A 26856-nucleotide genomic window follows, 5' to 3' on the forward strand; every position below is an offset into this window, starting at 1 on the left:
TTAAACTCTTCAAAATTTTCATTCAAATATTTCAACATTTTGAAACAATAGTTATACTTAGGTATTCAGTTTAAAGCTGTAATTTTTTTTTGATTAATATCTGCATGTAGCCATATAATTTTTACAGACAAAAGAAATAAAATCATTTTAAAACAAAAAGGCAAAAAAAAAAATTCACTACAATTATTTTCAAATTTTATTTCATTTATTTTATTTATCCTATAGTTATGCTGCCATACAAAAAGACCATGAACTTTGAATTTTAAAATTTAAAAAAAATTTTTTTTTTTAATTTTTAACCATAAACCACTTAAAGTAATCAGAGAAAAGAAAAATCAAGAACAAAACAAAAAAAAAATCAAAAGAAAATCTTATTAGTAAAAATTATCAAAATATGAAAATTAAAACAACAACAAAAAAGAAAAATTAACTTTAAATTTAAAATAAATTCGGAAATTCATACAACTAAAACTCAAAAACCGGATGATGAAATTTAATAAGAATATTGTGTTGTATTGTATGTACATATGTACTAGAATGAACGTACATAATATACATATGTGTGTATCTATATTTCTTTGTTTATTCTTTAACGCTTTATTTGCAAATAAAGAATCATTTTACTACCTGATATACGCTTATATACTTACAAACATCCATATAAATACTTAACATTTAAAAATTTTTATATACATATCGTACATATTTATAAACATTATGATAAATTCAAATATTTTTACTCTTCTCTTTTAAACTTTGTTGTCAGAGATTTTAATAAATCTTTTTTAATTTTAAGTAATAAATTCTAGAAAATACTGAAAAACAAAAAAAAAAAAGGAATTCATTTTATTCTGTAAAAGTTAAACTTTAAAAGAAATATTTATTTTTAAAAGCTACATAGTCAGTCTAGCTACTATTGCTAGTAAATGTCTTTTTATTTGATAATTATGACATGGCTGATAGGTGACAGAAATAAAAAAATTTTTTTTTTAATTTTTTTTGTTTTTTTTTTTTTTTGTTGTTTTCGAATAATTGAAGAGATGAAAAGATTTTCGGATTAACCCTTTGTGTCACAATTTTTTGTGTATACATTTGTGGTTTTCAATTTTACATTCATATTTTGTTTAAACGTACGCAAATACAATTTAAGACAGCCGTCACAAAATGCGGTTCATGAGCAGCATACAGTCTATTACATTTTAAAATCCCGTCCATCATTCTGCTTGCGACTATTAAAATTTTTCAAAAAAATTTCAAGGACTCAATCATATAGCACATAAAAATCCATACAAATTTATTATTTGTCAAAACAAAAATTGAATATTATGTCATTCTTGTATGTAGGTAATGTAAGAAACTCGAGTGGCCCATACTCATACTTACACTGTACATATTTGCCCATAACCAACAAAAATTTGCAGACGGTACGATGCACAAAAATGGTATCTTTGTCATTCGAAATTACAATAATTTCTATATATACTATTTAAATTTAGCAATTGCATATTACTTATAAGTTAAATTTTGTAATATGTGCAATATTACAGTTTCAATGAAACTATGTGCCTATATATATATAGTAAAAAAAATGGGGGATTTGTAGCAGTTTCAGGGATTTTTAGCACTTAATCTATTTATATGTAAAATTCCAAGCTTCCCATTCTAAATGAAGTAGAAGTTTTGTAAACAGAAAAGTTCTCAAAATCAGGTGACCAAAGTAAATAAGAAAAATAAATATTTAGTGACGGCATTGAATTGACAAAGAAAAATTGACAGTAGAATATTGACAAATAAACAATAAACTTTCGCTTTTGGATAAAAGTTTAAGCTAATCTTGAAAACTTTACAGCTTAAATGGTAAGTGTATAAAAGATAAGCTTTTAAAAGACTAATTATATATAAAAATATTATGTTTGAAAATCAATTTTTTTGTGGCAATCGCCAAAACAGCTAGATTTTATATAAAATTTTAAATCCTATATTGTAGACAATAATTCAATAAAATATGAGGAAAATATAATATTTTTCCTTCTAAAACCAAAAGTAATAATAATGTAAAATAAACAAATACCAAAAGTAATAATGCATAACAAATAATTAATTATTTTATTAGAAATTCAATTAACATTTTTACAGAAACTAGAAAAAATTTTACTAAATTTACAATATTATTTTAGATATTTCTTACGTATATACATACATGCAAATATTCAATGAAAGAAGAATTCAAAACAAATAATTTCATAGAAAAATTTAATATATGTATAGGTGGGTAGGTAGGTGTCCCATGGCATTTTATAGTTCAAATTTTAAAATTCAATATAAAATGGTTCATTCATTTTTATAAAAATAAATCGAACAGTACCGAGAAAACAAAAACATCAATTAATTCATCAAAGTTATCATCAAAATAACAACGTAGGTATATACAGGTGGTAAAGATCAGCACTGACTTATTGTTCAATGATTCAAAATCTTATCGTAACATAAATAAATGAAAAAAAAAATTAAAAACGCTCCTTTATAGTTTTTTTTTACTCATTTTACTACTCACTTATTTGTAAAATGACGTCATTTGTTGAATCTTTGTTTTATATTTGGTCTTTTTTTACTCTCCTTTTTTTCCTCATTCGATTCATCTTTATAATGATGAGGTAACAATCAATTCTGAGATTATAAATGAATTAGTTATTTAGTTAGAATTTTAATGAAAATAGTTTTTTGTGAGTCATTTAGTAAATTCATATTAGTAAATTACTAAAACTTATAAATAGTATTTTCATGTACTAACTACAGCTAAATTAATAAAATATTTGATTTTCAATTATATTCTTGAAAAATTTTCGTATCTGAGTTTTTAATGTATGAATGTCTTTTTTAATATTCTCTGATATTCTGTATTAAGAAATATCGCAATTGCTATTTGCAAATTGATAAATTTTGAACTTGAAAATGTTAATTTTATGGAGATTTTGTGGAAGAAAGTGAATGTTTTTTTTAATACAAATCAAAAATTCAGAGTAGTATGGAAAAAATTTTACAGTATCTCATTTTACTTAATACCTTTTGAAGTTTATGTAACAAATTCATAGGGATTTCAGATGTATTCACGTAACTTATATGAAGTTAAGTAAAAGTTGCAAAAAATAATTAATTGATAATCGGAATTTTTTAAGTGAAATTTCGAATTTTTCGAAATTTAATAATATAATTTCGAAAATTTGAAAAAACGAAAATACTTCGATTATCATTCATTTGTTATTAGAGAGAGTGAAATTACGAGTATAGTAAAAATTGCAAAAAATTATCCAAAATTCACTTTCCAACCGCAGTATCTCGGAACCTGTTTATGGAAACACCTTGTATAAATGAATTTTTCCACATTATATAAGAAAGAATTCAATTACACAATAAACTCAAAAAAATACCAAAACCATAGTTTTTTTTCCAAAATTTAGTAAAAATTTTAAATTTAATTATAATGAAATTTCAATTTTAATTGTATAACAGATAATTATGTATTTGTTATAAAATACGAATTTTATGTAAATTTTAAATTCAAATTTTTACTTTTAAATTTATTCAGATTCAAATATTATGATAAATTTTAATTTTATAGTAGTTACCTTTTTTAAAAAATTACTATTTACTTGTATTTCTTTAATATAAATCAGAATATTTGCAATAACAAAGAACTAAAAATTCTAACTAAATAACCCATAAATTCGGTGCAATGAACCAACGCGAAATTTAATACAATGAACTTTATTGCCCTTTTTTTGTGCAAATATTAAAAAATATTCGTATATCCTTACTACAATAAAAACTATAATACAAATGTTCAATATTTACAAATATATTACATAGTATATACAATGGTGTTCCAAATAACGAAACTACATATGTACATAGTTACACAAATTGTATTTTAGTCAATGATTTAGATTTTTTTTTTTTGATAAATGGTTAAATAAATCCTTTTTAAATATATTACATATAAAATTAGAACTGTAGAAAAGTTCTACATTTTCGTATTAGTATAGTATTGGTTTTACATTACATATACTGCCAAAAAAGGGGAACAGAAAAAAAAACAATAAAAATTCCTATAAAATTTCCTATTTCATTACAAAATATTTTCTAATTTATTCAATATTATAATTTTACTTAAATACCTACATAATATAAATATTTATTATTAAGAAATATTTGGGTTTTCTTTTTTAAATATATCTCTTCTTTCGAAATTCTTTGTAGCTATTCGACGTACTAATATAAATGTACATACTTGTTATACGAGAAAAAAAAGGTGTATTATATCTACGCCAATTTTTCGTTCATTCAAAAATATTAATTTTTTTTTTTTTCATTTTTTTTTTTGTTTTTCTTCTTTTATAATTTCTTTAGAACTTTTTAAGTGGAACATTTCCTAAGTTATTTTTAAACGTCAAAATATAATTTTAAATTATACACACTACATATAGTTAGAGTTACCATAAGTGTTGGCGATCATGCTCGAGAAAATATTATTATTCAAAGTTTATAACTAATTATTTAATTAGTTTTTAATGTTTCCCTAAATTTTTTTTAATTTTTTTGTTGTGCTTCTAAATGTCTACTGACATATTGAAGAGAGCTTGAATTGTTAAATATCATTTTATATTTGAATTGGAATTGTTAAAAAAATAGCACCTGTATTCCATTTACATTAATTATATATCTAAAAATAAATTCATAGTTAGAAATGGTTCTCAATAAGCTTCTTCTAGGAAAGGTCAAAACCTAGCAATTTAAATATTCTGAATTAGACATTTACTTTCCACATAATAATACAGGAGAGGTCTAGATACCGGAATAAACAAATTATACTCATTTATACCGGAAAAATTTAGTTATTATGGGTACATACACAAATAACAGCAAAGATCAAATTCAACTTCGAAAACTTTTTATGTGTTATACGAGCACTCTATCAACATCAACTTATAAAAGTAAACATAAAAATACTCAATAATATTATAATATAATTTGATGTTCCAATAATCTACATAATACTCAAAGAAAAAGTTTGTAATTTTGTGACGTGAAAAGATAGACAATTAATTTTTGGACATTTAAAATACATACTTATTAGGCAAATTTTGTAAATTGTCATTTTACGAAAATTGCCAATGCTGTCATAGCAAAAAAAAATTTATTCATGCTAACATAAATTGGATGGTCACGATAATTGTCAACATTTCGTATCGAATTTGAATTCTTTTCATGCATTTGTGAAAAAAAAATAAAAATGGCAACCCCAATTATTGCACATACATATAAATTGTAATTCGTTTTGAAAATCATTTACCTCAATACTAACTGAATTACATTATTTTGCTGTAAGGAAACAAACATTCAAAAATAATAATAATAATAATGAAAATAGCAATAAAACAAAAAAAAAAAAAAAGAAAAATTGCACTAAAAATAGTAACAAAAAGTTTTTGAACTCAACATTTTCTTTTAATTTTTTTTTTTGCTAGTTTTTCTCTTTTTCTTTTAGTTCAGTATATAAAAATAGATTAGGACTCATAATAATTTTATATGAAATAACAAAAAGTTTATAAACTTATATTCAATTTTCTTTTTTGTTTAGTTACTGTAGTTATGTTTGTTATTTTTTTTTCTTAATCAATAAGTAATTAAGGTTAATTTAAAATTATTTTTATTTTTAACAAATTTTTAATTTGAGCAAATATTATCAACTACTTGAATTTGAATTTTACTAGTTTAATTTATAGTTTTGCTAATATTTAGTGCTTCACATTCCGCTTATGCAGGAATAAAATTTTACGTATTCGAACATCCAAATAGTAATAAAACGGTATTATTACAAAATTCAGCTTATGATCTTTAACTGCTGACTTCAAAATTGCATAAAAACTGCTTTAATTAAGAATTCAGCTTATAAGTTTTAATTGCTATGACTTCGATATTTAAATAAAATTGTATTAATATACAATTCAGTTAAATAAATTTTAATTTCTAATTGCGTAAATGCGTGAGAACTGTATTAATACACAATTCAGCGTATGAATTTTAATTGCTGAATTGAATCTTAAAATAATTTGGTTTCAATACACAATTCAGTTAAGCAGAAAATTTTTTTTTTTTCAATGGTTGATAATTTTTCCGAAATATAATTTTTTTTAATTGGTGTGAAAAGAAAACTTCCTTTTATTCGGAATTAAATACTTTTATTTTTCGCTTAGCGAAAAATAAAAGTATTTTTAAGCGAAAAATAAAAGTATTTTATTCCGAATAAAAGGAAGTTTTCTTTTCACACCAATTAAAAAAAATCAGTTAAGCAGTTTTAATTACTATTTTTAAAATTCAAATAATATTGTATTAATACACAATTCAACTGATAAGCTTTAATAGTTAACTTCAAAGTGATAACAAAACTATATTAATACACAATTCAGCTTATGAGTTGTAATTGCCGAATTGTGTATTAATACGATATTACGGCAACTTTGAAATCAGTCAGACTAAGTTCATTAAAAATCAATATTATACATTTTATATTATTAAATTGAAATATGAATAATATAATAATGTACATTGAATGTTAAAAGAAAGCAAAAATGACAAACGGAAGTGTTATTAACATAAAATTTATTAATGTAAGTCGTAACAGTTTGTTTGCTTTTTTTTTCAATTTCCTTGAACACTTGCATAAAATAAATAGTAGAAATAAAATACTTACTTATAAGTATACATATATGTATGTTCACAAGTTAGTAATCGTTATAACTATGCAAATGAATATTATTCTATGTAGATATTTACTAAATTGTAATAGAGGTAAAAGAAATTAAAATGATTCTAATAATCCGGAAATTTACAAAAATATGATTTACATATTTATTTTTATTTTTTTGTTGTAAAATGGAAATGACAAAACAATAAATATAATAATAATGGTTAATTACACAGAAAAATATCCAAGGAGGAAATTGTTATATATATATATATATTATGAATAACATAGAATAAAAATAAATAGAAGAAGGTACGCAATTATAACAATATTACTAATTGGTTTGATTGTTTAAATATTACAACTTGTAATTAGAGATTTTATGCAAAGTGGAATAACAAAATATGTATATATGTATAATTATATAATTGGTTTTGATATTTTATAAACTTTTATCAATTTATGCATATGTACACATTGCGGTTATTGTACTAAAATAAAAAGAAATTAGAAAATCAAGAAAGAAATTTGATTATTTCTTGTTAATTCCTCTTTAATTGAAACAAAATTCAGATTAATTTTGCGTTCAAACTTTGCTTACGGTTTAATAATTTAATAATTTGTACATTTCAATGAATTTTTTTTGCAAAAACAAATTTATTTTAAATAGAAATTTCTAAATTTCGATTAATAATTTTAAAAAAAATTGTAGTTTTGTTATAAAATTCTTTTATACATGTGCTTAATGATTTATTGTAATAACTAATTAGTTTTTTCTCGGTGTATCGCCCCCTTATCATACATTTTAAGTTTGAATCGAACAAATTCGTTTTGAAAAAGAAGCTCTTAAAATAAGTTCTTCGATTGTTTTGAAAATTTAAATACATTATTAAAATTAGGGCACTGCGAAAAAAAAGTGAGCAAGGATGAATTTAGTTAAATGTTTTAATTAAGTTACTTTCAATCACTCACGCTTGCTTTATGCGTATTTGTGTGCTATTATTCCACTTATACCTTTCGTATAAGTTATTAAATAAATTTTTAAATTATCTGCATTTTTGACTAAACTTCTTTTTTCCCGGAAAAAAAAAATAATTTCAAATTTTTAATAAAAAAAGCGTTGTAAATGAAGAATGTATTTAATATGATTCGACATGCTGAGCAGTAGATATACGAAACAGCTTAAAAAAAATAAGAAGCCAAAGAAATATATATATATGTAAATTACCTTAAATATGTGCGCATAAGAATTTTATTTTAATAATGAATTGTGCATTACATTACACTGTTATTACAATATTTAACAAGTTAGCATCTTTATTGTTGCTATAAAAAAAGTAATTAGTAATATTTATAAAATTCAAAAATTTCATTTAATTAGCAACACACATTCCATTAATAGACATCTATACATTTTATCTAAATATAATCTATACAGAAAATTTGCTAATTTATTTATGTTTAACATATAGACATATAGTCTATACATGAATATGCCAATGTATATGTGTATTAGTGTTATAATATGTTGTCATAATTATTATCAAACACCAATATAATTTAAATAATCAAAAGAAAATTTTTTTTTCATAAAAAAATTATATTTTTTATATATCAAACACCTACTTAAATTGTAGAAGCACAAACAGTTTAGTAAAAAAATTTTGGAAAAGTAGAAATTATATATATATATATATATATATATATATGTACACGCAAACATAAAAAAATAAGCACACTTTGCAGTAAAAACATTTTTAATTTTGCTTATCGAATAAAGTGTATGAAGCAAGACGACTGACAAACTCACATTTATAACTTTATACTCATACCAAAATATAATTTAAACATAATTAATATGGATAATTTTTTCGCTGTTTATTACTAATACATTAGAGTCATTAATTTCAAATGAGCCCAGTTGACCATAGTAGAACTAATGGCAGAGCAACTCTTCAAAATTAGCAGCCCAATCATGTATTTCATGTTTTAATCTCGCTTTTTATTCACTTTCGAATTGGAATTTCATTTTTTTCAATAACATAATACCTATTCATTTTTTCAATTGAATTTTTGCATTTTTTCTAATGTCATTGACTGAATTTGTCATTTTCAAAAAGAAAGTGAATGAATTGTCAGCATTTCTATTTAGATGGCGGTCAATGCAAAATTTGACCGTCATAAAAAACGAGTAGCAGAATACGGAAAAATCATTCATACTCGAAAATTATTTTATACATATACATACATATGAATTTATGATACTCACTTAATTTTTTTCCACTTGTAAATTAAAAGGGGTGAGATACACAATTAAGATTAATACCTTATTATTTAACAAGTAAAAATTTAAAATGCGTTCAATAAGCAATTAATTTAATGTACAATTGCTTACAATTTGCGCTGAAATCATGAATTTTGACGCTGACAAGTTTTTCTGAGTTTTTTATTAAATATAAAAATCAAGCTTCCAAAAAATCATTCATTATTTTAAAAAAGTTCAACTGTTGTGTATTTAAAATTAATTTCTTTAATTGTTATTTCGTAAATATTAATCCAGAAACTTGTATCAAAGTTGAATTTTGAACGACTTAGAACAGAAACTGAAGAATTATTTTTATTAAGCATAATCATGTCATTTACTTAATAAATGAATGTTATATATACTTATATATACAAAATATGTTCTATAAATTTAATCATATATTATACACTTATATATGTAGACTATTAGTGCAAACATATACATATGTATCTAAATATTCTTCATATTGATATATTTTATAATTTATCTAATATCTAAAAATATATAATGTATCTACTGATTAGAAACAGAAAAACAACTAATAAATAAAATATATAAATCTATTATATTGAAATTATTGAAAATAATATATTAAAAAATTATATTAGACAAGTTCAAGTATTTATGATCGTATTTACCAAAAAATAAAACACTAAAATTAAAAATCAAATAAGATTGCCAATATTATTATAATTTATTATTTTTACTTTGACCCAATTTAATATTAACGTATTAGTAGAATAAACTTCGTTTTGAAATTAAAATTTAACAATTACATTAGAAATTAAGTGAAATTAAGTGATTATATATTAAAAAAAAGTTGACATAAAATCATGCCGCTTTTATACTAAATGAGAATATTAATTAAATAATTAATAATTTAATAACAAATACAAGTTTTACTCTATTTTCTTTACTCACTGCGGCAGAAGAATTTAATTGTAAATTTCAATTTTTTTCTTGTCATAAGAATTTTCGTCGTGATATGCTTCTTGTCCTCTCTTTAATGTGGCACCGCCTCTGCAAAATTACACTACTTTATTTTAGAGAGAGGGAATGTAGTCGTGTCATTCGTCTCTACAACTCTCTTTAAAACATGTGGTCACATATAAGAAATTCAGTTATTTTGTTTAAGAAATGGACAAAATGTAATCGTTTGTTTTTTGTTTATTTTTGAAATGACAAATTCTAATTCTTATTTAAAAAGTGACATATGACTTGAGATACCAAAATAATTCCATAATTTGTTGGTAATCAAAAAAACATAAAGATTATTTATTATAATTATCATACATACATATACATATGATATATATGTATGTATGTACTTACATTTAATTTTACCAAGTAAAATGTTGTAAAATATCAAATTTAATTGTCAAATTATTTAAGCCTTTCAATTTTAATATTAAAAAAACTTTCTGCTCATCCCAAACTAAAAGTATTTTCACGATATTTCATTATATTAAAACTCAACATTCAACTCATAAAATATGCGTATATATATATACGCATATTTTGCTTTTCACAACAACATATGTTTTTAGAAAATGTAGAAAATGCTTTTACTAATTCTATTAAAATGTGCGTGCACGCAATAATTGCATTTTAAATGTAGTACAATGAAATTTAAATTATAATAAACTTGTTTTGAAATATGTATGACTACTGACGTATGATGAATATTTGTATATCAATGTAGAATAAATTTTTATACCTTCCTATGTATTCATAATATGGAGGATATTTTAAATTTTTCAAGTTGTATTTAATACAAAAAAGAGAAAGCATTTTCGAAACTTTTATATACATGTATTTTTATTCAAAATCAACTACTGGGTTCAACAAAACCATATCCACCCGTTTCTCTTATTGTCTGTTGTTGAAACACTAATTTTGAGATCGAAAAGATCTTGAAACTTAAAACTAGGCACAGCTATTTGTTTTCACTTTAAGAAAATTAAACCTGTTTACTAGAATAACTGACACTTGTCCTTTATTTTAAAATGGTTTCGGTAAGGGTATATATGTTGGTGATTTAATTCTTCTAAATTGCATTGAGCATTACCAGAATTTCATTAAAAATCAATGTGGTAACCTTCTTTTTCAAAAATGATATTTTACAAAAACTTACAATTGCATTGAGCATTACCAGAATTTCATTAAAAATCAATGTGGTAACCTTCTTTTTCAAAAATGATATTTTACAAAAACTTACGAATAAAGTAAACAAATAAATAATCAAGTTTCTAGTATTTAAATATGCTCCTGTCAAATTTGGTCAAAATACTTCCCACACTTTAGTTTTTCGTTCATATTTTTTTTGTGATAACATATAAGTAAATGGACTTATATTTATATATGAATCAAATAAATATGTATAGTATGTACATATATGCAAAATTTTATTAAATATGAGTTTTTAGCATTTATAAATCCTATACAATATCGTGAAACAATATGTGTACAGTATATTGTTTGCACCTTGTGTAAACACACACAATTAAAGTATAATTCAAAATGTTTGTTTTATGCTTGTTTTTATTGTACTTTTATTTAGTGAATAGACATACCAATGCCCTCATTATTATTATTTTTCTTGTTTTTTTTTTGGTTTTATCTTTTGCCAATTCTAGTCCACAGAAGTTATAAGCTTTATGAATCCCACATGTATGTACACATACACAATATATGTGCATAAACACATTTACGTAGATACATAAAATTATGTGTTCTGCATACATACATAGGCTATTCTGTATACTATTTCAATGGAAATCGATAAATAATTCTCTAAAACTTATCAACTACCTACTAACCACAATTTTTGTCTTCACAAAATTAAATTGATATTTCAAATCAGGTGAAATTATTAATATGTTATGTGGGTACATATGCACACTGAAAAAAAAAATTAATGTGAAATCAAACAAATTTGAAATAATATTGCGTAAGTTTAAACAAATTTTAATTATGTAAATACAAATATGTTTAAATTTAATTTCTCTTTTTCACTAACATTTTAATAGAACAATATTTATCCTTCATTTAACTGACTATTTAATTGTGAAATTGCAATTTAGCTTAAATTGAAATATTTCGATGATTTGTCTATTCGATTATAGACTTGAATGTATGTTGTTTCGGGGTAGATACCATAATGAAATTTGACAGAGATCTCTTCAAAAAATCTCAAAATCAAATGTCAAAATAGGTTTAATTAGTATGTTCTTTCTCGAGAATTCCATTCTGAGAATTTCTCGAATATAATTATTATTTATATTTATTTTAATAAAAATATTTATCGAAAAAAAGTACAACAGGGTTTTATCCAGGGTTTGAACTAAAAAATCATTTAAAACCCGTTAGTTTACATTTAATTTAATATTGTTCTATATACGTTAGTTCCATTTCATTTACAAAGTTCATTTTCATGTCAGTCTTAAGAAATAATAATAAATATGTCAAATAATTTTTTAAAGTTTTCCGATAAGATAATTTGCATTTGTACTACAGATATTTTAATTTAATTGAATTTTTTCATATCGTAATTTCGAGAGGATATTTGAAAGTATAATTACGGAATCCAAAGAAGAGAATAAGAATGAAAGAATTCTTGAGAAATCGGAAATTTTATTTCTCTTCTCGTGAAATAAAAATAGATGAGAAATGAGGAACGCAAGGTTTCGAACTTAAAAATTTTTGCAAAAAAAAAAAAAAAACAATTTATTATGGTTCCAATTTTACTTTTCTCTCAGTGATAATATGGTTATGTGTATTTAAGTCGTATGTAGTATGTATAGATATTGTAGGTAAATTACTGCTTTAAACTTTTATCTGAATATCATTTACATATTGTTTTTGCTGGTATATAGTAAACTAAATCGTAAAACAGCACCAAATTTAGTACAATAGGTAAAATGGCAACAAAAAAAATAACATTAGAAAATCTTCAATATTCTCTTCAGTTATTTGAATGAAGTATACATATAACAATATCTATGCATATATAAATAAAACACAAGAATACATACATACTTCCACCTCATATTCTTTAATTTATTTCTGCGCGTTGTCAGCTGCTCTACATAAGATAGTAACAGTCTCTAACTACCCATCCATTTATATATATATATAGCGATATACATATACTCTTATTTTACCTTATTGAAAGCTAAATAAATTTATATTTATATTTTTTGTAAAGCAAAATATATTATGTGCGCTGTTGTTGTTATTATAGAGAGTTGAAAAAAATCATGAATGAATTTTATATGTATGTATTTTGTGTATAAACAAGTTCTCTTTTATTTTGCTTTTACACTTTTTCATTATATTATATTTCGCTATTATTATTGTAATGATAAGAATTTATACACATACATATGTATATATGCATAGCATATAAAACATAATTATACAAGGAATGAAGAACAACGTCAATAATATTATTTGAATGCCTAACCAAATGGTACATAAATCTTGTTTTAATTATTAAATTTATTATTATATATTTTTTTTTTTTTATTTTAGGGTATATATTCACGTACATAATAATAATTATAATTATGTATTTAAATTTATAACATGCTCTAATTTTTGTTATAAACTCGGAATAATATATTTCTCTTTTATAATTTTGAATTGCTTTTTGAAAAAATAAATAAAATTTTAATGTTAAATAATTATTTTATATATACAGAGACAATTAAAATTGGATTTTAATGTTTTGATATACAAGGGAATGTTTTATATATGAATCATATATGGGCTGATACATAACTTTATTAGAACTCTCATTATTAATTTTATGAATAAATCTTTAAGCAGTAAGACAATGTTATCCAAAATTTGTGGTTTCGCCCTTGCGGTTAAAGTCTCAAACTGTACTCAAATTGCTTTTATTAGCATATTCTTAAGTTTTTCAATTTTAAGATTAAAAATTTTTTAAAATCATAACATGTTTTTCCAAAATTTAATGTTCTCGAACTTCTTACCGGGGTGGTGTTTGTCTCTTAAATTTAATAATTTTAAAACTGTACAAAGTCATCCAAATTCCAAATGTAAACTTCAGATTTGAGCATGTATACATAGATACTGAAAATTCAAATTTCTATGAGGTTATCACCACAGACATTCATACATGTATTCAGTATTTCATTCATACATGAAATTGCAATCACAAAATTATTACCTGCCTACAGAATTCGGCAATTAACAACCGTTGTAAACTGGATTGTAGCATATATTATAGTATTATTAGATAATTTCAATAGCAAAAATTTTAATGCCACGGTAAATTTAACTCTAAATATCAAATAAGAACATAGAATGGTAAACTTTGGCATTACAGTAACTAAAAATAATAATTTGTATTTCACGTTAAAATTCAATAATTCTTATCTATGACAGGATATAAGAATTTACAAAAATTTTTTTTTTTTTAATTTTATATACTTATATACAATAGAAAAATAGATTAAAAATCAAAACGTCTTTTGACATTTAATAACAAACTATACACCACAATATTAAAGGTATTTAAATGAATTTATATATAGAAAACTTGTATACTTGTATATACGAGTACATATATTATGTATGTTCTCCTATGGTTTGATTTAACAATGAATATAATTATTTAAATGTTATAAACATGAAATTTTTCAGATAGAAATTCTCAATTCTCCTTACGATATTGTTTTACCTTCTATATATTATAATTATATATTTACATACATTCATCTACATACTAATATTTCTCTTTATCAAAACATTTAATATTTTTTTGTTTTTTTAAAACACTAAAATCTTACATACTTGTTATACTATACGTTTTATAATAGTTTAGTTTATACATAAGTATTATAACAAATATGGATATTCGTGTCGCTAGTTGAAGTTTTTTTTTTTTGCTTGTTTTTTTTTTTTGCTTAAAAAGAGATTTATTTCCTTGAAATAATAAAAAATGGTTATAATGAGTAAGTAAATGAGATTTCCTTTTTTTTTTCTTTTTGTTAAATAATAATTATTCAAAAGTATATTTTTAGAACGTTTTAATACTTTTGAATACCAGTTACTGAACTATAGGGTATTGTAAGAAAAATTATTAATCAAATTAAATTTAACAATATTATATAGAAAATTTTAAAATTTTTTTTGAATCCTATTGAGTTGTAAATTATCATATATTGAGCCTTTGAAAAAAAATAATTATAATATTTTATATGGTGTTAAAAACGGAAAAAATTAATTGTGCCTTAAAATATGCAATTTCCAACTTTTGTTTTCTTTTAACATATACTTCCGAATTAATTGTTATAAGTAATTACTTAATAAATTTTAAAGCTATTTCTAGTTGTTTTTCGCTTTTAATTTCACCTTCAAATTTTTGTTTTCTATAAGGCAATAATTATAAATTGCATTGTTCTGAAAATCTGAATTAGCAAAAGGTTGAAAGCTCAATTTTTTTAATACTTATTAGATTTCTATAAATAGGTTTTTGTTTACCACAGATCCCGTGTAGTAGATTAAATTTCTGTTTGACTCGTTTGTATTAAGAATCCAGTGTTTCAATTTAAATTGCTTGTCAAAAAGCTGTCAGAGTAATCATTTTTTTTTTTAGATTATAGACTCACTAGAAATTCAAATAATTACTAATTAATGAATTCGAACTAAATAAATTCGATCTTAGATTTAACATATTATATAAGCCGTCTGTTGAGAAATAAAAGTGTATGATCCATATACTTTGTACACAACGTGCACTGTTTCATTTCACATCAGACAGTGTAAATTGATCGTTTTCCTCGGGAGTAAATGCTGAAATTTTATGTGTAGGAAATAATGTGCACAACCATTTCTCTACAATATTTCTTTTAGAATGTAACACGGTTAGAATGTTTGTTTGGATTCTCTCAAAAGTGATACGAACTACAGTTGTTTGGTTACAATCAAACATTAAGATCTTTAACTTCTTTTTCTAACATGAACATAAAGGCATAATTTTCTTGCAAAATCTAACCAAAAAAGTTTTGATTTATTTCAAACCTTTTTTTATTTTTATAATGTCATTATTATTAAGAACTAAGATTTTACAAATATTTTAAGTCCTAAAATAGAAAAAAAAAATCCATAGCACGCACAAAACAAAAAAAAAAATATTTTACAATTACAACTTTTTTTTTTTTTTGTTCGTGTCGTCCTCCTATGGGAAAAAAAAACTTAAGAAAGCGAAAAAGTTTACATACTATGGATTTGTGTTGAAATTGTATTTATATACATATATAAGAATATTATGTACCTATTGTTGTTATTAATAACTATCGTTGCTATATTATTTTTATTTTTTAATTTAATAAAAAAAAAAAAATGGCATTTATACAAAGAGGAAGAGCAAATGTGACGACAAAAACTAAAAAACATTTATTTTTAGAAATTATCTTTTATTATATTATAATTTTTCTTGTTGTTTTTTTTTTTCATTTAATTTAAAAATATTAGTTTAACTTGACATTTTCTATACAGATATTATAAAAAATACTTACTGTAACTATAGATTATTATTAATTCTATTTTATGAAATAGTGCGAAACATTTTATGTACACATGTTGTTGTTTTTTTTTTTTAAATTATGTCAAAGTTGATTTACAATTCACTTGCATGCTACAATTGCATGAATATAATTTTTTTAATTTTTATAAACACATTATTGATTTTAAGATCTTTGGAAGGAGTGAATATAATTCTAAATTTTTTTTTTTCAAATTCTGATATTAATTCTGTTTGCGGAGTTTTGTTTTAAATTAATCATTGATAATGAAATACATGAAACCCTTTTTCTTACTTAAAAATTTAAGAAAATTTAAAAGCTATAAATCTTGGGAGCAAATATATTCCGTTTCTCTAAAAATATTAAATATTTGGGCTCTATGGCACCAAAAACTTTTTAATCTCAAAAATCATATTTTGATCATTATCGACAAATCACTTTTTTAATCAAAAAAATTTGCAAAATTTTGTTGCACTAAGACTAAAACATTACTTATAATATGTAAAATGATAACTTTTTTAAGAAGCTAAAACAAAAATAAAAATGCAGTGGAATAGGAACCTAAATTTATTTCAATATTGCACAATAAAATTTATTACAATATTGCAAAATAATCTGCAATAAACATGGAAATTTTCATAAATGCAATACTGCAAAAAATTTAATTTTATAGATATGTAATATATTTTTTGCTATTCTGTTAAAGCAAAACAAAATTTAATTGCGCTACTAATAATATAACAATCTTATATTGTGATAATTAAGTTATGTGTATATGAATACAAATATAGCGCAGTTTTCACGTGTTGTATAATTAAATAAATCTTAAATAGGTGCCGCTATATTTTGAAATATTACTACTATAGGGTGCCGCAAGCTGCACAATGTTGAAAATTATTGAGTTACATATTTTTTTTTCTCTTTTTTTTTGTAAATTCGTACGAATTATAATTACAATTTCTCAATAAAATCTTTTGATTATTAATTATTATTATAATTTTTTTGAATATTTTGCAATACATACGTGTAGATTGTAAAGTTTCTTATATTTTTGAAAAAAAAATTTTTTTTTCTCACTTTCAATTCATTGTCGAATTTTCACAATATTATAACAATAGTTTCTCACGGCTGTCAAAAAATTCACCACATCTATGTACATTTGAATATGGGTATATACATATATTATTTAATTTTGTATTTGACCTAAATTAAGAATGATGTCCGAATGGATTTTATTTTATTTTTTTGTAATATTCCATGATTATTACTTATTGATTTTTTTCTAAAAATGTATATGAAATGTACACTTTTAACAGAATAGCATCTATTTTCTCTTATAATAATTATGTATTATGAGAAAGTTAGTATGTATACAAAAGTGATATAATGTAGCTGCATTATAATTTCTAATTAACACGCATACATACATATACAAGATCTATATTTTATGTACCATAATTTTTGTAACTAAGTATATTATGTGTTATTTTAGATGGAAAAAAATAAATTTGAATAAAGTTTTCATTCACTGAAACGAAAAATGTTAATAATTAGCTTAATTTTTATCATCAGAATGTCTAAATCAGAAAAAAAATGTAGGGAAAATGAAAATTTTTTTTTACATTACCCACAGAGATTTTCTCTAGATAAAACATCAATGTCAATTGCGTAATATTGGTTATTTATTTTTAATTCAAATTAAATTTTGCCTTTAGAAGTCGAAACAATGGGCGAAACTGAAATTTTTATAAAAATTATCAAATATTCTCACACCAGAATTCCATTATAAGGTGCAATATAGTTTATCCAATCTATTATGATATTTATCTTTTGATGAAATATAACAAGAAATTCGTAAACTGTATTATATTAATATGTTCATTAATAATTGAAGAAGTAAATGGATAAAGGGGTTAACTAACATTTTGATAAAAATCGAGCTGCTCGGATAAAACATCATTAAATTTCATAAATTTTCAACTGTGATTAACTCCTATAGCTAGAAACTTAATAGAAGACTATTAAATGCACATTTAGGAGTTAAGTAACAAAAAAATTAATATTTTTACAATTTGTTAATGAAAAAAAGTGACAACTCGGACACTTATTTTTCAGGGTTATAACCCTATTGTCCACTTACCGCTTCATTGTCTGAACGGGAAATCGAAAATCATTTTTACAAATTCCTTTCAAACATGTTTTAAACGCTTGTAGACTTCAAACTCAGAAACTGTAATAAATTGTAAATCAACTTTGACATAATACTTGCATAGGCTTCAAATTCATGATTGTTCCAATTTCGACTGACTGAAAATTCAGTATATACGAGTATAATTGACAAAACTAAATTTGTTGAAGAATGCAGCAAAATTGAAAAAAAAATTAAATTTTCTTAAAACTTTTAAAAGCAAATAATATTTTTTTTTATTTTGTTACATTTTGATGTTGTCAATATTGTTGGAACTCTCGAATCTCTGCTTTTTGACATTTATTTCTGTGTTAGACAGTTACTGTTAATTTTCAAATCATGGTATTTGACACTTACATATTTGTGTTTCTGAAACAGTTTACTTTTTCGTTTCTGATTAACTGATTTTTATTAACTTTTCAAATTAATTTTATATACGTATAATTAACAATTGTTATTTATGTATATAATAGAGGTAGCAAAATAATTTCAAAATCCATTTGTTCTCATTACGATTTTGTTTATTTTGACAATTACTATGTGATTTTGTTTTAAGAATCAATGAGTTGACGATGCTTGTGCACGAATAATATAAAGAATATATTTGAATAATCTATTAACAATAAAATATGAATTTCAAATTTCAGACCAGTTTAAATTGTATAACAATAAAAAGCAAACTTTTTTTTTTGAAAAGCAATTATTCATTTTTTTAGTCAATTCTTATTTCTTGTTGACGAAATTTTTCATTTGTTATTTGTGGTTTGTTCTTTTAATTTCGTTTTTTTTTTTTGAACTTTTAAAGATGATAGAGAGAGAGGTCCAAAAGTTCATTTATCTTTTTGTTTTTTTTTTTGTTTTTTTTTCAAATTTTGCAAATATAGATTTTTAAACTTTATTTTACGTTATCTTTTCTTATTTTCCTTTCTTTTTTTTTGTTTTTTCTGAAAGATATTAACCTTTAGACAAAAATTTTCTTCCTATGTACATATAAGTATATTATAAAAGTAGATATGTATTTTTAAAATAATATAGGTATAAATGTTGGCATATTTTGCACCTCACTGATGATTCGCATACGGTTATTGTAAACTGTTTCTTACGTTTTTTCCGGGTTCTATTCAAAAATTTTAACTAAGTATATTATTTTTAGAAATTAAGACAAATTGACTAGTTGAATTATCCTCGACACGCTATATATGTATACATATATAGTTCTTTTTTTTCTTTAAAAAGTATAACAAATAGGTATAATGAATATAATATTGACAAACTCTTCATAATATCTTGGTTACTGTGAAGTAAAATATTATCTGCGAAAATATGAATAAGTCTCATTCAGTTCAGTTTCACTCAGTCACGAAATTGAAAACAAATTTTGTGTAAACGCCTGGCGCCAGAAGGTACTCGTACAAATATTTAAAATTGAGCTGTGGTAGGTGTGAAGAGAACTACAATAACATATACATATACGGCTGAGTTATAAAAGAGCGGAAAGGGATTAGAATTGTAAAAAATTATAAATAATAACAATGATTTACGATAATATGAAATCAATTTGTCATATTCACAATAATGTCAAAAATAATATTAAAAATGGTCAATGTAGTGTACTACAAACTATAAGTGTGTTTTAAATTGTAATACAAGTATTGCTACTTCCAATACTATATACAAGTATTTCAGTAAATTTAAAATAAACTTTATATACTTATACAGTTTATTTTATAAAATAGCCTAAAGAATAATACTAAAAATTCAAATTTTAAGAAAAGTTTGTTATATGGGTTAAAAAATTTTCAAAATTATCCACAAATTACATATTTTTTTGTGGTAAAAATAAATTTTGTAGGCAAATTTTAACAATACATAAATGGGATTACTTTTTTTTTTGTTCAAATGTTAAGGGTCAAATTTACATTTTACTATGATAAAATGCTATTATTCATGAAGAGTATAAGACGTAATGGCGCTGCTTATTATGTAAATGTAACAAAAATATAATAAGTAGTTAATTATATAACTACATTTGGTGTTATTTTGTGCTTAATAAATTGGTATTAAAAGCCTATTCAAATTTCTACTGTTTTTAATACATAATTGTTTGATATCATGAAAATAATTTGATTTTATTTGTACGCACAATATGACCTTCGTAAAAAGTTAATTTATAAAAATTGCAATTTTTAATCAAACTTTTATGTCAGTATAACATTATAATAACAAATTTTAGATTTAATGCAAAACACATACATATGTAGGCGTATGAACGTTTGTAATTATAATTCAAAAAATATTGGTATCTAAGATATGTACGTCTTATTTCTTATATGTAACGTACATAGCAGACTTAAATTGGCCTCAAAATGAAAGTGTAACACGTACAGTTTTCGTCATGAATACGAACTTATTCCTTAAAAAAAATATTAAAATAAATTGCAGTAGAACTTTAGAATTACTTTTATTTTGTTAATTTTTTTTTAATTAGTTTGTTCATTATTGTGGAAAGACAAAAGTTCAATAATTGTTTTGGAAAACAAAAGCCTACATTTGAGGCGGTCAGCGCATTAGTTGCCTATCAAACATTTATGCGAAAATGAGTTATTATGTTCAATAGAGCTGTAATGGCTGAAAGAGTTATGTTCTATATTTTCAAAATGCTTATTTGACTCCTCTTTTTACTCTTTTTTGACCTAAGCTCGTTTTTGCTTAAAAATTAAATATTGAAATACGTAAACCGAAATTTACTCGAAATGTCATATTTGCAATTAGGCCACTAATGCGCCTCATTTGTTAGAAGACGATTTTGTACAAAGCATTAGTTTTGAAAAGAAAAATTTCGTGATCCATTAAGCTTGCCGTATACGAGTTTTACCTAGACAATCAATCTAGTTATTACATACCAATATCAAAGTTTTTATTTTGTAAATGTTCGAATTTTTATTCTATATTAAAAAATATTTGCATGATTATCAAAATTATCTGTTTCTAAATAAATTTAATTAAATATTTGTAAAATGACCTATGAAAAATGACGTATAACAAAAAATTGCATTTAAAAATTTCAACTATTTTTTTTTTGTTTATTTAAATAAAAAAAAATCTTGTTTAAATACAAAATATTTCAATTAAATCATCAAATATTTTTATTGTGACGTACAAAAAAAAAATAATTTTTTGTTTACAAATTTTATTTTTCTATTTTCCTTATAATAAATTTGAATTTTTCAATTAATTTTTTTTTTTTTGTCTTGTATTTTTCCAGTTTCGTAAAATAATTTTTTTAAAAAAGCAAGAAAAGGAAATTTAAAAAAAAAAAATGGGTCAAACATTATCAGAACCAGTTACAACTAAAGAATCAGCATATTGTCAAAATGAGAAATTTCGTGTTGGGTCTAGTTGTATGCAAGGATGGCGTGTAAATATGGAAGATTCACATACACATATATTATCATTGCCAGATGATCCAGATGCTGCATTTTTTGCTGTATATGACGGTCATGGAGGTGCCAGAGTAGCTGAATATGCTGGAAAAAATTTGCATAAATATGTAGTTAAAAGACCAGAATATCAACATGATATCGGATTAGCAATGCAAAGGGTATAATAATGTTTTATTTTGTATATTGATTGAAATTAAAATTTAGAATTACGATTAAAGTATAAAATAAACATTTGAATATAAAACAAATATAAAATAAATAAGATTAAATTTTAAGAACTACAGTCGGACCATATTAAATAAGAAACTCGTATAAAATCAAAACTATACTTTATTATAGTAAAACAAATTTGATTTTATACATTTTTCTACCTTTACACAAGTAAACACCTTTCATATAAGCAAACGTAAATCATGCAATTAAATCCGACTGCATTAAAATTAATTAAGACAACAAAACGTGTATGTGTTGATATTATTTTTTGTTAATTTAAAACTTTGGTCTATAAATCTGAACTAAATATAAAATCGTTTCAAATTTTTAATTTCAATTATGAGATGTAATTTTTTCGCATATTAAGCACCTTAAGGTTCATATTGACTTGCGCTAATTTCAATTAACTAATATGCACATATGTAATTTTATTATATTCGTATATATGTATATGGACATCTTAAATCAAATAGCATTAATTGATTAGATATTAAATGACAATTAGCATTATCCATTTTTACCCAAATTTTTTTACATATATAATTAGTATTACTTTAAATATTCAATCTTTATATGAACATAAAAATATTTTTTTTTTTTATAATTTCAGGCATTCTTAGAAATTGACGATGTTATGCTATATGATGAAGCTTGGGGTGAACAAATGGCTGGTTCAACAGCTGTAACAGTTTTAATTAAAAATAATAAATTATTTTGTGCAAATGCCGGTGATTCTAGAGCAGTAGCTTGCGTAAATGGAGAGGTAAATATTGATTATAAATTTTAATATTTATTATGTATATTAAATGAATTTTTAATTTAATAGGCCCAAGCCTTATCTGTAGATCATAAACCAAATAATGAAGCTGAATCAAAACGTATTAATGATGGTGGCGGCTATGTTGAATTCAATCGAGTCAACGGAAATTTAGCTTTATCACGTGCATTAGGAGATTTTGTTTTCAAAAGAAATAATGCAAAACCACCGCAAGATCAAATAGTAACTGGTAAATAATTTTTTTTAATAAATATATGTAGTTACGAAACCCTGAGCATTTTATGGTACTGATCTAGAATTTTGTTTTTTTATATTATTTTAGCATTTCCTGATATTGAAATACGTGAAATAAATGAAGATTATGAATTTCTTGTATTAGCATGCGATGGTATTTGGGATGTTATGACTAATGAAGAAGTTATTGAATTTTGTCGTGAACGTATTGCAATGGGCTTGTATCCAGAAGAAATATGTGAAGATTTAATGACACATTGTTTAGCACCTGATTGTCAAATGGGTGGTTTAGGTGGTGATAATATGACAGTTGTATTAGTTTGTTTTTTACATAATAGTAAATCATATGATGATCTAGTCGCAAAAATAGCTGCAAAAACAAAACAACAACAACAACAACAACATCAAAATACAAGTAGTTCAACAACAACAGACGATGATAATGATGATGATGTTGATTTAAAATAACATAAGATATTACTGTATATAAAAATATTTGTTATACTATGCTTCATTTATATATTTAATAAGATTTTAGTCGATGATACAAAACATGTTTTTATTTAAAAAAAAAATGTATTACAAAACACATAAATAACGATACTTAAAAATAAAGAATAAAAAATTGTAAAAAAAAAAGAAAAAAACAGAAAACAAGGATTAATGAAAATGATAAATTTCAAATTGAAAATTATTTAACAGTATAAAAATAACACATACATACACACAAAAAGAAAATGTTTTGTTTAAATTTAAATTTTTGTTCAATTTTTATGGAATTTCTTTTTTTTTTATTATATTTTAATATAAATTTTTTTTGTAATTAAGTTTTACCGTTGATCAATCCACGGTTTTATTTAGACAATATTATTTTAAATGTAATTAGCCCAAATATTTAATTTTCTTATGTTTTTTTTTTTTTTTTGTTTTTCTTTAAACAAAATATTGGCAATAACCAAAGTATTAGGTTTTATTTAATAAAAAATATCTGAATAATCCTAATGAATAAAGGATCATGACGAACAAGAAATCATGGAATTAATTTTTATTATTTACTTAGAGAAAAATATAATTTAATTATTCCTTCCATTAATAGAATAATAAAAAAACATATATTGTAATTTTCTTTTTAAGAATTAAATAAATTAATGTATTAAATTTCTTACAACTATAAAACTTGGAACTTGTAAAATTAGGAAGAATATTAAGGATGATAATGAGAGTTTACAAATTTAAAATCGAAAAATAGTTTCAAACATTTAAAGAAATCAATAAATTTCTATTTTCTATTTTAAAATTGTGCTTTAACCTTTTTTGATTTTAATTTATAATTTTAAAAATCAATTAGAAATTCACGTTAGTGCCTTTTTCCAGATTTTTATAATTCCTTACACTTAAAAAGAAAAATTTAAACAATTTTCTTACAAGTAAATCAGACTGAAGGACTTTTAAACTTAAAAATTTTAAACAGATTAGAGAATTATTAATTTCAAATTGATTTAGCTGCCATATTTTTCATTATCCTTATATAATTGTAAATTTACTTATATTTTAAAATATTCAGAAAATGAATTTAATAAAATTTCTTAACAATTATATAATTAATTTCTATAATTTTTTCTATAATTTTGATTAAGTAAAAATTTCAAATATTTGAAATTGTATAATATAACATATTAAAATTTCTTAAATTAGAATATAATCAATAAATTTTTAATGAAAAAGAAAATATTTTAAAAATGAAAATAAAACAAATAAGTTTTTACTATATTTCCAAATATTATTAAACCTAATTATTAAATAAAATAAAACTTGCCAATATAAAAAATCATTTAACTTAATTACTTTTGTATTTATCGTATTAATTTTAGATATTGAATAAATTTAATTTTAATTTTAAATTATTTAAAAAAAAAAAAAAAGTGAAACTAAACTATAAATATGTACTTTATATACCTGTATGTTAATGAACCAAAAAAAAATAGAATGAAAGAAATAAAATAATTAAAATATCACAAATGTAAAAAAAATTTAAAAGAAAATTTTTAATTAAAAATATCAAAAAAATGGTAAAAAAAAACAAACAAAAGCATTATATATAATTAAAATTTTGTATTATAATTTTCGTTATTACAAAATAAACGCATTAATGACGACACGAAATAAAAAACATTAAAAAAAATTATTTTCTTAATATTAAAACAATATTGTTGAATATTTGTGTTGATTTAATATTATTTGTTTAAAAATTCAAAATATACCTTTAAATATGAAAACAATAATTAATTTATGATTCACATTTTTTTTTTCTTTTGAATACATTTTAGTTATTATTTTTGTAAAAAACAAAAAAATCAAACGGTTTTATAAAAGGAAAAAAAAATAATAAAAAAATTAATTAAAAAAATGAATATGTATATACCTACCTTAAAACAAAACAAAAAAAACAGAAACAAATAAACATAAATATAATAAAATAAATAAAAGTATTTTATTTCAATTTAGTATAAAATAAACTCATTTTTATCATTGTTATTATTTTTAGAAATAACAAAATTTATAGATCACATAAATATTATAATCCAAACCACAAATATTAAGTAACATACACAAAAAAAATTGTAATGGAAGTCGAGCACTGAACACTATTGAACCTTGTTGCATTAATTCTTTATTAAATTAGCAGATGAAATTTTGAATAATATTAATCTCAACAACATAAATATTATTATTAAAAAACGAGAATTAATCAAAATGATAAAAAACATTTCTTTAAAAATGAAAAAGGGTTTTACTCGTTATACTTTTATCAAAATTGCTTGTCAGAGAACTGGTAACTTATTCGAATTTAAGATTTATTCGGAAAATAATAAGTAATTAAAATAAAAGAAAAAAGAAATATAAATAAGTTCCTGTCTTGAGAAAGTTACTTTTTTACATTTAAAAAACCCGCTAAATTAAATTAAATTTAAAGATCTAAACGTTCCTTCTTTAAATAAAAAATACAAAGATAATTTTATCATAAATGTAGAAATAATTCTCTTATTTAAAATATTAATATAATTTTGTTTAATTTTAAATTCTATTTTATTTATTAAATTTTATAATTTTCATCATAATTAAAATTGATTTAATATGGAACACTAAAAAATGCTAAAATCGATTTTCCTAATTTTCTCATACCCTTCTAATTGTTAGTTAATTGCACATAACAAAATTAAATTCTATTTACATATTCTATTATAAAATATTATATTTTATTCATAATTTTATGAAAAGTTATTCTGTTAAATAAATAGATTTATGCTTTATTAATAGTGTCTCTGGAATGTGTGAATTTATTTAGATTAATTAAAATAAAATAACATTTGAAATACATATAGTTCAAAAGGGTATA

General features: G+C 22.3%; 1 protein-coding gene across 1 annotated transcript in view; it reads left to right on the top strand.

Moving 5' to 3' along the window:
- Positions 1-25263, top strand: part of LOC129609073 (probable protein phosphatase 2C T23F11.1) — a 50513-nt gene extending 25250 nt beyond the window's left edge. The window contains exons 2-5 of the mRNA XM_055520934.1: positions 22057-22392; positions 23058-23210; positions 23274-23454; positions 23548-25263. Of these exons, the coding sequence (XP_055376909.1) occupies positions 22111-22392; positions 23058-23210; positions 23274-23454; positions 23548-23927 (996 nt within the window). The 5' untranslated portion in view covers positions 22057-22110 and the 3' untranslated portion in view covers positions 23928-25263. The remainder of the gene's footprint in view (positions 1-22056; positions 22393-23057; positions 23211-23273; positions 23455-23547) is intronic.
- The last annotated feature ends 1593 nt before the right edge of the window (positions 25264-26856 follow it).

Source organism: Condylostylus longicornis, unplaced genomic scaffold, assembly GCF_029603195.1.
Source record: "Condylostylus longicornis isolate FDR11 unplaced genomic scaffold, ASM2960319v2 ptg000038l, whole genome shotgun sequence".
NCBI lineage: Eukaryota > Metazoa > Arthropoda > Insecta > Diptera > Dolichopodidae > Condylostylus > Condylostylus longicornis.